This window comes from Hyperolius riggenbachi, chromosome 6, assembly GCF_040937935.1.
Source record: "Hyperolius riggenbachi isolate aHypRig1 chromosome 6, aHypRig1.pri, whole genome shotgun sequence".
Classification (NCBI taxonomy): Eukaryota; Metazoa; Chordata; class Amphibia; order Anura; family Hyperoliidae; genus Hyperolius; species Hyperolius riggenbachi.
Window position 1 is genome coordinate 31,018,931 of NC_090651.1, and position 14,084 is coordinate 31,033,014.

Here is a 14,084-nt window from a genome sequence, read left to right on the forward strand (position 1 = left end):
ACAGATCAGAGAGACACTATAGCAGGGGAGCAATTACAGATCAGGGGACACTATAGTGGGGGAGCAATAACAGATCAGGGGGCACTATAGTGGGGAAGCAATAACAGATCAGGGGGCACTATAGTGAGGGAGCAATAACAGATCAGGGGGCACTATAGTGGGGGAGCAATAACAGATCAGGGGCACTATAGCAGGGGAGCAATAACAGAACAGAGTGACACTATAGCAGGGGAGCAATAACAGATCAGGGGGGCACTATAGTGGGGGAGCAATAACAGATCAGGGGGCACTATAGTGGGGGAGCAATAACAGATCAGGGGGCACTATAGTGAGGGAGCAATAACAGATCAGGGGGCACTATAGAGGGGGTAACACTATAATGGAGGTACTATAGAATTTGTCCAAAACTTCTTAAGCTTTTTTTTTTCTGTATAAACAAAGATAAAAGTAGTTTGTGAACTGTGCCTAAAACTGAAGAAGGAAGGATCTTGGCCGGGGCTTTGCTGTAATCACAGCAGTGTGTGTGGAGAGATGTGGTCACCACGTGGTTGGATATTTTGTCCACAGACCACGTGTCATTCCCACAAGCCTAGCCACAAAGTGTCCCTCCAGGAATCCACTTCCCACCACCACCGCCACTCTCTATAAAACCACAACTCACTATAACAGCACCCCGTGCGCCACAAATTCACCATACGTCACATGAGATGGGCAGCGTGGGGCTCTTACTGTGTGACCGCCTCTATAAACATTCCCCAGGATACTCTGATCTGCTGCATCTCAGCCAGTCTCCTTCCTCATGCAGTGTAAAGGGTGCATACACACATCCAATTGTGATTGGCCAATGACTGCCCAATTTTACCACCTCCGTGTAGTATGAGAGCTTGCCTACACAATGGGCTTGATTCACAAAACGGTGCTAACTGTTAGCACGGCTGTTAGCACGACTTTTCGCACGTTTAACAAGGAAAAAACAGTTTTGCGCGAAAAGTTTTTTGCGCAAAAAAAATCATGTTCGTGCATTACCGCAAATTTTTTGTGCGTTAACATTTGCGTTTGTGCGATAACGCAAATTTATCATGCAAACGCGACCGTTAACGCGCAAAAAATGTGCATTAACACGACTTTTTCTGCGCAATAACCGTTATCACGTGAAATTTCGCACGGAGCACTTTTCACAGTGTGATGATAGTTAGCATTGTTTTGTAAATCGAGCCCAATCTGTTCATAGTACAGGTAGTCCCCGACTTACGAACGCCCAACTTACTAACGACCCGCCGATACAAACGACATGGATTCTGTGTTTCCATGGGAACAAGTAAAAAAAAAATTTCAAATTGGACTTGTACTTTTTGAGAAAATCGATTTTAAAAAAATTCAAAGATAAAATGGCTTTTAAACTTGTATAAGCAGATCCAGAGGGCAGAGGTGACACAGAGGGGGACACTGGAGGCACAGGGGGGCACGGAGGAGGTACAGGGGACAGAGATAGCACAATGTTCTGACTTCAGAACAGATTCAGGTTAAGAATGAACCTACAGTTACTATCTCATTCATTAACCGGGGACTATCTGTATTCAAAATCTGTTGGACTTCATGCTATATGGGTGGACAAAATGGCCATTTATTGGTCAAAATTGGATATGCGTTCAAGGCTTAAAGTGAACTTAAATAATGTTAGGACATTAGACTATGACTATGGTAGGATTAGATTGTGAGCTCCTCTGAGGACAGTCAGTGACATGACTATGTACTCTGTAATGTGCTGCAGAAGATGTCAGTGCTGTATAAATACATAGTAATAATTTGGTATGCTATTAGACTATGACCATGGTGGAATTAGACTATCAGCTCCTCTGAGGACAGTCAGTGACTTGACTATGTACTCTGTAAAGTGCTGCAGTGCTATATAAATTCATAAGAATTATAATATAGTAGAAACAGACTAAGGTAAGGATTACATTGTGAACTTTGTAAAGTGTTGTGGAACACATCAGCACTATATAACGGTCCAATTTCTAGCGAAAAATCGTTCGAGCGATCAGAAATTCTGATCGGATTGGTTGTGAATAATCTCCATTGATGGACACAATCGATTATGAACGAGTGAAAAAAATGTCGCCCAAATGAATTTTCGTCGAACGAAAATTTGGATTTTCTTGGTGGTCGTGATAGATAGGAAGCAATGATTGGTTAGTTGATGGTGTAGTGAACGATTTTTCGTCCAATCAGAATTTCTGATCGCTCGAACGATTTTTCGCTAGAATTTGGACCGTTAGTGGCCAGCCTAAGAATAATAATACCAACAACAACAACATGTATACAACTTGCCGTTGATATTCCATCTATTATTCATACTATATAGTACATTGCATTCACATGGTGGTTCTATTTTTCATACTCACCGCGCGAGACTTATGTAGGGCGATTTTTCAGTCCCCCACCTCCTCCCCCCACCCACAAGGTCCCTTGGCGTCCTCTAGGTCCCCCTCCGCGCATGAGTGGCCTGTCCGCGCACCCGTTGTCATGAGCATTCTGCAAATATGCGGTTCTCCAAAGAATGAATTGCGCTTACGCAGAACTCTCGCAACGACTGGGGGCGTGATCAAGCTAGGCATGCGGATGGGTTGCGCATAACTCCCGGTCAAGTCTCGCACTACCGGAGCTGCCAGCGGGAGAACAGAGGGGGCCCAGAGGACGCCAAGGGACTTCGCGGGCTACGGGGGCTAAAAGAAAGCCCCAGGTAAAGGCCCATACACTGGTCGACAGCAGCCATTGATTGATCGATTCTACAGAATCGATCGATCGATCGAAAATCAATTCATTCAAATCAGCAAACAGATCGATTTGCAGCCGATTTCGATCGATTTGATCTAACAGGATGGAAAATCTAGGTCGATCTGCTGCTGGCAGCAGATAGATGGCCCATAAAGGTGGCCACACACCATACAATTTTTTAAATAGCTGTTCAATTTAAGAATTGCAATCAATTTTTCTGACTGATTGTAACATTTCAAAAATATGACCAATGTACCACACACCTTTTTCCCCAATTATGATAAAAATGATTGGGAATTCTGAGAAAATTGTTAGGGTGTGTATATTAATCAATTGACAATCCAACACACACCATACAATCTTTACTAGAAATTGAAGAGAAATATCTGGCATTCCGGATCGATTTAAATCTGAAAAAAAAAACGGGAAATCCGATTGGATTTTTTCAGTTGAATGAAAAAAAAAGCTTTCAATTTTTTCAAGAGATATGATCGTTTTTTCGAATTGCTGTAAAATCGGAACATTTTATTGTATCGTGTGTGGCCACCTCATCTACACGGTACAATTTTCCGTCAGATCGGATCTATTAGACAGATCTATTAGATAATTTCCAACCGGTCCAATCGGATTGCGTTAGATTTTGCAATAGATTTTGGGTACTTATCAAAGCAAAATCTATTGCAAAATTGATCTGAAACAATTTGGACATCTACACACGATGCAATTTCTTATTAGATCTATGTAATAGATCCGTATATATGATGGAAAATTGTACCGTGTAGATGAGGCTATAAAGTTGCATTAGATCCAATGGTGCAATAATGCATTTAGATCGATTTTCAATAGATTTCCAATAGATTTCATTCTGAAATGTATTGGAAATCTGTTCCTATTGTGTGGCACACATCAGATAGATTCCTGTCAGATTCGACTTGACAGGCGTCTGACAGAAATCTATCTGATGGTCGAATCTGCTGCAAATCTCTAAAGGTGGCCATACACTCGTTAGATTAGCAGCAGATAGATCATCAGATAGATTTCTGATCTGATGTGTTTAGGAACATTTTTTACCAGGAACAGATTTACAATAGATTTCAGTTTGAAATCTATTGAAAAATCGATCTATTGGCATTTTTTTGCCATCAGATTTCCGTTAGGGCCAATGCAAAATGATAAGCAATCTCAACAGATCGACCTAGATTTTCCAGCCTGCCAGATCAATTGAAATCGATCGAAATTAGCCGCAAATCGGTCGATTGGTCAATCGACTTTGAACGATCGAGTGTATGGGCCCCTTAAAGGGATACTGTAGGGGGGGTCGGGGGAAAATGGGTTGAACTTACCCGGGGCTTCTAATGGTCCCCCGCAGCCACTCACCGATGCTCCGGCCCCGCCTCCGGTTCACTTCTGGAATTTCCGACTTTAAAGTCAGAAAACCACTGCGCATGCGTTGCCGTGTCCTTGATCCCGCTGATGTCACCAGGAATGTATAGCACAATCCCAGTATGGTCTGTGTCTGCGCAGTACGCTCCTGGTGACATCAGCGGGATTGAGGACATGGCAACGCAGGCGCAGTGGTTTTCTGACTTTAAAGTCGGAAATTCCAGAAGTGAACCGGAGGCGGGGCCGGAGCATCGGTGAGCGGCTGCGTGGGCACAGGATGTCTGCGGGGGACCGTTAGAAGCCCCGGGTAACTTCAACTCATTTTCCCTCGACCCCCTACACAGTGTCCCTTTAAGTGTATGGCCACCTTAAGTGAAAAAACATACTTACCAATGTGCTTTCCATGGCTCCTCTGATCCCCTGTTGCAACAAACACCTTCCCGCCCCCCCTAAGAATTCCAACAAGAACTTGCTGGAATGAATATTGGGGCTGCCCTCCTCTCTATATATGAGCGCGGCCGCGTCATGCAGAACAGGCGCCAGGTCCAGAGGCTTCCTTCTCTTTAGCACTGTTTTGCTTTTTGACGCCTCGGGTTCTATTTAAAAGGAGCTTTACTAAGTATGTACTTTTGTACTTGTGTTGAGGATGTTCCGTCTATACTGCGCATGTTTATTGTTGAATATATTGTACTCTGTACAGCACTAGAGACTGTGATATCCCTGGAAATAATATATAATGCTACAGATTAGTTCCTGGTCACTAGCACAAGTCAAAAGTGACAGAATGATGCTAAACTGGCTTTCAGTCACAGCGCCTCACAGGACAGCCGCTACAACGTATCCAAAACCGGCTACATACAGAAGAAGGATGACATGTGACACTGCACAATCTGACTTCCCCATAATGAATTACGCTCATGTGACAGATTTCTAAGGAACACGTCCTCAGAGTCACAGCCCCCAGGGCAAAGGTTCCAGTGTACACAACCACCCCTAACACTGTATATATAATAATCACACAATATGGACAACTACTGAGAGGGAAGTGTAAGCAGAGGAAAAGGAACGGGTTGTTTAAGGGAACCTGACGTGAAAGGGACATGGAGGCTGCCATATTTATTTCCTTTTGAACAATCCCAGTTGCCAGGCAATCCTGCCAATCTCTCTGGCATCAGTGGTGTCTGAATCACACACCTAAAAAAAGCATGTAGCTAATCCAGTCAGCCTTCAATCAGGGAACCTGATCTGCTGCATGCTTGTTATTGGTCTATGGCTAAAAGTATTAGAAGCAGGACAGCCAGGTAACTGGTATTGTTTAAAAGGAAATAAGGCAGCCTTCATATTTTTCTCTTTAAAGGGGAATTGAAGAGAGAGGTATATGGAGGCTGCCATGTTTATTTCCTATTAAGCAATACCAGTTGCCTGGCAGCCCTGCTAATCCTCTGCCTCTAATACTATTAGCCATAGCCCCTGAACAAGCATGCAGCAGATCGGGTGTTTCGGGTTTTCAAATCTGACAAGATTAGCTACATGCTTGTTTGTGGTGTTATTTAGATACTACTGCAGAGAAATAGACCAGCAGGGCTGCCAGGGAACTGGTATTGCTTAAAAGGAAATAAACATGGCAGCCTCCGTATACCTCTTACTTCAGTTCCCCTTTAAGTGAGTAAACTCACTTTAGATGACATACTTACATATATAGAAAGAAGGTTCAAGATACCACAATCCCCCCTTATAAAGATAACTGGTAAAAAGCTAACACAGGGACTGGAGAGGGTTCCTTGTTGGCCCCTCAGGTCTATGGGCCCTGGTGCAGTTTCAACCTCTGCGTCCCCTATTGCTACAGCATTGCATGCCTTACCAGAATCTTTGCAGTGGAAATGTGTAACTGAATACAGTGCAGGTCACTATGGATACAAGCTGGTGCTAGTGTGACAGTTATTGTTTAACCAGTTATCCCCCAATGCTTAATAGTGGACCTGAACTCTTGCTCAGCACAGAAGGAAAACAGAGAGAAATGCACCCTGTATGTATTTAGAGAGTTTATCCTAATTCTTCCTTATCTGTGACTTATCACAAATGTAATTTGATCTCTCAGCTGTTAACTGGTTGCCTCGGCAGCTAATGTGTAAACACAGGATGTTAACCCTATGTCTGCTTCCATGAAAGCAGGAAGTAGCCACACTGCAGATTTACTGCAGGATTTGTATCAGCTGTAACAGAGAAATGATTTTCTTTAAAGGTTGGTATGCTATTGCTTATCTTATAGAGCAGAGAGGAAGTTCTGAGTTCAGGTCCCCTCTAAAGAATGCGCCAGTGCTTCCCCTCTCCTGCCGTGAGCACGGTAGGGGACAGTTGTAATATGTGCGCGCAGCACTGCGTCCACAACGTGCAGATTACAACTGCCTTTTAGGCCTCATTCCCACTATACGCCATGCTGTGCGAATTTCGGCAGTGCATATTGTGTGCGACGCATAAGAACAACAGAAGTTCATAGACAGCACTTCTACCGTTTCTATCATATGTGCTGCGCAGCAGTGCGATGCGCTGACACACAGCTGCATGCAGGGCCGGATTTACCATAAGGCACTGTAGGCACATGCCTACAGGCGCCTGATGATGGAAAGGCGACTGACTCCCTTCCCCAAGTGCCTCCCTCCTTCACCATTCCCCAAGCAGAGCATAAATGAGAGGTTACTCACCCAGATCTCTGCATTCAACTTACGAGATCTCCCTTTACCAGGGGAGCCCTGTAGCTACCTGATACTTGGGGGCACCTCTAGCTACTTAGTACTTCTGGCTACCTAATACTTGGGGGCACCTGAAGCTACTTAATACTCAGGTTCCTCTGGCTACCTAATACTTGGGGGCACCTCTAGGTACTTAAAGTGAACCTCCGGACTAAAAATCTACTCAGCAGAACTGAAAAGGCTTGGTGTTCCTTTAACAGTTTCACAGCATCAGAACTTTGTTTTTCTTACCAAAGCATCATTTTAGCTGCATTTTTAGCTAAGCTCCACCCATTAAAGAAATCTGCCCAGACTTCTTTTCCCTGATGCTGTGCAAAGCATGATGGGATTTCCTATGTTGTTATTCACGTTGCCTAGCAACTGGGAAGGGTGATCAGGACACAGGACAGTTGGAACTGTGTCTCATGCTCCCTGTCACCGCCTTTCAACCAAAAAGATGGCTGCCCTCATGAAATCAAACATTTGCCTGTTCTTTTAAAACAGGGTGGGTAAGAGATTACTGGTATATTACCTATGTATTTTAATGAACATAACTAATGTAACTTAATGACAGTATGTTTGTTTAGGCTGAAGTTCCTCTTCAATATGGGGGGGGGGGGGGGGGGGGAGTAAGAGAGAAGTGACAGCTGGGACAGCCAGCACACTTGCGGTGCGGTTGGGGGTTTGTAGGTTCATGAAGGGCGAAGTCAAAGGTGCCAGGACATCTGTGCCTATAGGCTCCTGTGAGGTAGATCCGGGCCTGGCTGCATGCATTTTTTGAGAATCGCAGCGCTTACCCATTCACTGTAATGAATGAGATCAGCAGCGCAGATGGCGTGCGATCATACTTGCTGCTCTCTAATCGCACAGCCATCTGCACTAATTGATGCGAACTAGGCCTAAAGGTAGCCACACACCATACAACTGTTTAAATATCTGTTCAATCTAAGAATAGCAATCAATTTTTCTAACTGATTGTAAAACTGATTGTAACAATTCAAAAAAATCTGACCATTGTACCACACACCTATGTTCATTTTTTTCCCCAATCATGAATAAAATATTTGAAAGCTCAAACTAAAATTGATTGGAACTATACATCAAGTAATTGTCAATACATCACACACCACACAATTCTTGATAAAAGTTGGTTTGAAATTTCCAACATGTCCAATTTACAAAAATCGAGAAAAAAAAACCCCAGGAAATTTAATTGGTTTTATTGATCGAAAACAAAAAAAGCTCTCAAATTTTTCAGGACAACTGATAGAAATTATCGAATTGGTGAAAAAATTGGATCTTTTAATTGTATGGTGTGAGGCCACCTTTAGATATCTAGACGCTATCTTGGAATTTGCAAGACTTTGGGGTCTCAGGCAGTGGCGTAGCTAGGGAGCTGTGGGCCCCGATGCAAGTTTTACAATGGGGCCCCCTAAGCACTTTATACATAACAATTGATATAGCGCCCCAAAACTTGCCAAGGACAACCACAGTGTCAAAGGTGCAAGTGGGGGTGGAGGACAGTTTGTTAATAATTACTACCATTCAAAGCATCTATAGAAGTGATTATTAACAGCACAGGACCAATAGAGAGCTAATGCTGTAGTTGAGGGAGGGCCCTTCGGAGCCCCTCTGTCCCAAGGGCCCTGATGCGGTCACTACCTCTGCACCCCCTATTGCTATGCCCCTGGTCTCAGGGTATATCTAATACATGAATTCTAGATTCAGTATATTTCTGGTTACTTTATCTCAAACTCCGGAGTACACGCCGCATACTCATCCCTTGTTCAGAATAAAGTTTAACCCCTTGTGGACAACGTCACCAAAAGCAAAATTACTTCAAATGAAAGAACCATTCATAGCACAGGGGTTCCAACTCACAACTCAAAAGACTATGGCTATCGATGGGGAAGGGGGCGGCATTGGGGACCGCCTGTACCCATAGGAGATCTAAAAGGTGCTCATTATCGCTAACATCTTGAGATGCGAACAGTCCTTCAAATTTTTCGATTGAATTGTACAGAAATCCACTCAGTATGTAGAGCAAATTAATGTAAAAATGATTCTATGGTCAATTGGAATACAGAATTTTGTCAATAATAATGTTGGATTTTATAATCATATCTGAAGAGTGAATCGCTTTTGAGGAAAATATTGTATCGTTATTGGGCACCTCGACACGACACTCACAAGCAAACCAGAGCAAAAAAAAAAATAATTGTGCGCGTTCGCAGCTTTAGATTGTAAGCTCCACATGATTACAGTCCAGAATTTATCAACTTCAGCCTTTATAGAATGCAGGCTTTCTCAGCCAGGGTTCCTTCAGTACTCTGCAGGGGTTCCTCATGGCGGAAGAAGTATAGTATATTAGAGCACATTATAATAGGGGGTACTGTAAAAATAAGCACTAAATTGGGGGTCAGAATAATAAGGAGACAGTATAATGAGTGGCAGTGTAATAGCAAAATTAACAGCCTCACCTACTTTTAAACACCATGCCTCTGGAAAAATAAATGCAGGGTTCCTTGAGGTCCAAGTGTTATTTGCATTGTTCCTCCGAGGTAAAAAGGTTGAGAAAGGCTGATATAATGTGTAACATGCTGGTGCACTACATGTACAATAAGTGGATAGTGAATATCCCCTGAGCCCAGGCACAGTAACTCAGGACATACATCCCAGTAACCAGCAGCAGCAGTCTGCCAGCCCTGGTGAACCTGTTGAGTGCCAGTGCTGATAGCAGAGCTGTGAGTGGGTGATGTGGCTCAGACAGACAGACAGACATGCAGGGGCCACATGGGACCCCCTCTGTACACTTACCCTCCCCCTGTGTCTCTGGACATGCTGCCAGTTATCAGGAATCTCCCAGCTGAGCAGAGGACAGGCACACACAGCAGCAGCACAGGCACTGAGTGACAGTCACACTGGGTTTGGGCAGGGCTGACTCTGCCCTCTCTCAGCTCTCTGATTGGGGAGCTACCTTGAAGCACAGATCCCTCAGCCAGCCTTCCAGACGTCAGACGGCTGCCATAGGACTGCTGCAGTGCAGAGTGCAAGCTGCTGTGCGAATGCTTTTCTAGAGTGTAAGCTCCGGTGTCCAGTACCTTTTCTGCTGCAGATTGCAAGCTCCTCCTGTGTGTGCTTCTGTAGAGTGTAAGCTCCTGTGTGTGCGTTTCTGTAGAGAGTAAGCTCCTGTGTCAAGTACCTCCTCTGCTACATAGTGCAAGCTCCTGTGTGAGTGCTTCTGTAGAGTGTTAGCTCCTATGTGTGAGTGCAAACTGCTTCTGTAGAGTACAAGCTTCTGTGTCCAGTGCCTCTTCTACAACAGAGTGCAAACTCATGTGTGCGTTTCTGTAGAGTGCAGTGTTGCCAACTCATCCCTTTAATTACTGACACATATGAATTATACAGGTTTTGTGGCTAGGTAGATGCAGTTAAAGAGAACCCGAGGTGGCCTTGTATTACGTAAGTGGGGCACAGAGGCTGGTTGGGCACACTAACACCAGCCTCTGTTGCCCCATCGTGTGTGTCAAAGACCCCCCTGCTCGCCGCTAAACTCCCCGCAGTGCTGGCGACACGCAGCGCGTCGCAAGCACAATGTTTACTCTATCGCTGTCTGTCAGCGCCGCTCCCACGCCTCCTCCGCATCGCCGCTACCCACCCTCGTCCCTTCCCTCCAATCAGCGGGAGGGAAGGGACGAGGGCGGGTAGCGGCGATGCGGAGGAGGCGGCGGAGCGGCGCTGACAGACAGCGCTAGAGTAAACATTGTGCTGGCGACACGCTGCGTGTCGCCAGCTCTGCGGGGGTATAGCGGCGAGCAGGGGGGTCTTTGACACACACGATGGGGCAACAGAGGCTGGTGTTAGTGTGCCCAACCAGCCTCTGTGCCCCACTTACGTAATACAAGGCCACCTCGGGTTCTCTTTAAGGCACTGATTATGTGCAAATAGCCACAGAACCTGTATAACTTAGATGTGTCAGTAATTAAAGGGATAAGTTGGCAACACTGGTAGAGTGCAAGCTCCCGTGTCTAGTGCCTCTCCTGCAGCAGAGTGCAAGCTCCTGTGTGTGCTTCTGTAGAGTGCAAGCTCCTGTGTCCAGTACCTCTTCTGCAGCAGAGTGCAAGCTCTTGTGTCCAGCGCCTCTTCTGCAGCAGAGTGCAAGCTCCTGTGTTCAGTGCCTCTTCTGTTGCAGAGTGCAAGCTCTTGTGTCCGGTGCCTCTTCTGCTGCAGAGTACAAGCTCCTGTGTCCGGTGCCTCTGCTGCAGAGTGCAAGCTCCTGTGTCCAGCGCCTCTTCTGCAGCAGAGTGCAAGCTCCTGTGACCAGAGCCTCTTCTGCTGCAGAGTGCAAGCTCTTGTGTCCGGTGCCTCTTCTGCTGCAGAGTGCAAGCTCTTGTGTCTGGTGCCTCTTCTGCTGCAGAGTGCAAGCTCTTGTGTCTGGTGCCTCTTCTGCTGCAGAGTGCAAGCTCTTGTGTCCGGTGCCTTTTCTGCTGCAGAGTACAAGCTCCTGTGTCCAGCGCCTCTTCTGCAACAGAGTGCAAGCTCCTGTGACCAGAGCCTCTTCTGCTGCAGAGTGCAAGCTCCTGCGTCCGGTGCCTCTGCTGCAGAGTGCAAGCTCCTGTGTCCGGTGCCTCTGCTGCAAAATGCAAGCTCCTGTGACCAGAGCTTCTTCTGCTGCAGAGTGCAAGCTCTTGTGTCCGGTGCCTCTTCTGCTGCAGAGTGCAAGCTCTTGTGTCTGGTGCCTCTTCTGCTGCAGAGTGCAAGCTCTTGTGTCCAGTGCCTTTTCTGCTGCAGACTACAAGCTCCTGTGTCCAGCGCCTCTTCTGCAGCAGAGTGCAAGCTCCTGTGACCAGAGCCTCTTCTGCTGCAGAGTGCAAGCTCCTGTGTCCGGTGCCTCTGCTGCAAAATGCAAGCTCCTGTGTCCATTACCTCTTCTGCTGCAGAGTGCAAGCTCCTGTGTCCAGTGCCTCTTCTGCTGCAGAGTGCAAGCTCCTGTGTCCAGCGCCTCTTCTGCAGCAGAGTGCAAGCTCCTGTGACCAGAGCCTCTTCTGCTGCAGAGTGCAAGCTCCTGTGTCCGGTGCCTCTTCTGCAGCAGAGTGCAAGCTCTTGTGTCCGGTGCCTCTTCTGCTGCAGAGTGCAAGCTCCTGTGTCCAGCGCCTCTTCTGCAGCAGAGTGCAAGCTCCTGTGACCAGAGCCTCTTCTGCTGCAGAGTGCAAGCTCCTGTGTCCGGTGCCTCTTCTACAGCAGAGTGCAAGCTCTTGTGTCCGGTGCCTCTTCTGCTGCAGAGTGCAAGCTCCTGTGTCCAGCGCCTCTTCTGCAGCAGAGTGCAAGCTCCTGTGACCAGAGCCTCTTCTGCTGCAGAGTGCAAGCTCCTGTGTCCAGCGCCTCTTCTGCAGCAGAGTGCAAGCTCCTGTGACCAGAGCCTCTTCTGCTGCAGAGTGCAAGCTCCTGTGACCAGAGCCTCTTCTGCAGCAGAGTGCAAGCTCTTGTGTCCGGTGCCTCTTCTGCTGCAGAGTGCAAGCTCCTGTGTCCAGCGCCTCTTCTGCAGCAGAGTGCAAGCTCCTGTGACCAGAGCCTCTTCTGCTGCAGAGTGCAAGCTCCTGTGTCCAGTGCCTCTTCTGCTGCAGAGTGCAAGCTCGTGTCCAGCACCTCTTCTGCTGCAGAGTGCAAGCTCCTGTGTCCAGCGCCTCTTCTGCAGCAGAGTGCAAGCTCCTGTGTCCAGCGCCTCTTCTGCTGCAGAGTGCAAGCTCCTGTGACCAGAGCCTCTTCTGCTGCAGAGTGCAAGCTCCTGTGTCCGGTGCCTCTTCTGCTGCAGAGTGCAAGCTCCTGTGCCTGCAGCAGAGTATGATCTGTACTCAGAGAAGCGGTAACATTACTGTCTGTTGTATGGGAGTATCCGGCCAGTATACAGAAGGTACTGGGAGTTCTGTGGCTGATCACAGCTCCCTCCTGATCATCATCTGCAGCCTGAGAACAGCTGTGACATCTCTGCAACAAGTGAGGCCAGCAGTCTGCCCAGGTGCAGAATAAACCATCAATTATGCATAGTGTATAATGATAAACAACACAAGCTATAGAGCCAGAGAAGACAGACATGCCAGGTAGCATTTATTTCAAGCTGAGATAAAGGTAGATTTACAGAGATAAAGATGTCCACACACTCTGCAAATCTAATCGTCTGATAGGACTACTTTCACAACGTGGCTTGTCCCACTGCAATGCGCCACCAACGTCACATTGGCTACAAATGCCATTCTGCTGCAAATGACCTGCAGCCAAATGTGTCACATTTGCCATGCGGTGGCGTTACCCGATGGTGAAAAACCATCTAATGTCCCATGCAGTGGCGTAGCTAGAGAGCATCGGGCCCCGTAGCAACATTTTCATGGGGCCCTCAGATGTAGGCACTCTTAAAGTGAACCCGAGGTGAGAGTGATATGAAGGCTGCCATATTTAACAATACTAGTTGCCTGGCAGACCTGCTGATCTATTTGGCTGCAGTAGTGTCTGAATAACACCAGAAACAAGCATGCTGCTAATCTTGTCAGTTCTGACAATATTGTCAGAAAACCCCAACCTGCTGCATGCTTGTTCAGGGTCTAGGATTGAAAGTATTAGAGGCAGAGGACCAGCAGGGCAGCCAGGCAACTGGTATTGCTTTAAGGAGAACTGTAGTGAGAGGTATATGGATGCTGCCATATTTATTTCCTTTAAGTAATACCAGTTGCCTGGCTAACCTGCAGATCCTCTGCCTCTAATAAGTTTAGCCATAGACCCTGAACAAGCATACAGCAGATCAGGTGTTTTTGACATTTTTGTCAGATCTGACGAGATTAGCTGCATAGATGTTTCTGGTGTGATTCACACTACTGCAGGCAAAAAGCTCAGCAGGGCTGCTAGGCAACTGGTATTGATTAAAAGGAAATAAATATGGCAGCCTCCATATTATGCACACCTCGGGTTCCCTTTAGGCTGCTTACACACCAAGACGTTACAGGCGCACGTTAGTGCGCCTGTAACGCTCCCCCAACGCACAGCAATGTAACACAAGTGGGCTGTTCACACAGCCCACGTTGCGTTACATGTAACGCTGCACGTTCTCCCGAAAGTGCAGCATGCTACGGCGTTGGAGCGGCTATAGCCGCGTTAGACTGTTTGCACATGCGCAGTGGGGGACGGAGAGGAGGCGGGGAGAGC

General features: G+C 46.8%; 1 protein-coding gene across 1 annotated transcript in view; it reads right to left on the reverse strand.

Annotated features, from left to right (window-relative positions):
• The window catches only part of TTC39A (tetratricopeptide repeat domain 39A), a 109,197-nt gene extending 99,417 nt beyond the window's left edge, over nucleotides 1-9,780 (reverse strand). The window contains exon 1 of the mRNA XM_068242436.1: nucleotides 9,708-9,780. Coding sequence (XP_068098537.1) covers nucleotides 9,708-9,730 — 23 coding nt within the window. The 5' untranslated portion in view covers nucleotides 9,731-9,780. The remainder of the gene's footprint in view (nucleotides 1-9,707) is intronic.
• Nucleotides 9,781-14,084: the final 4,304 nt, after the last annotated feature.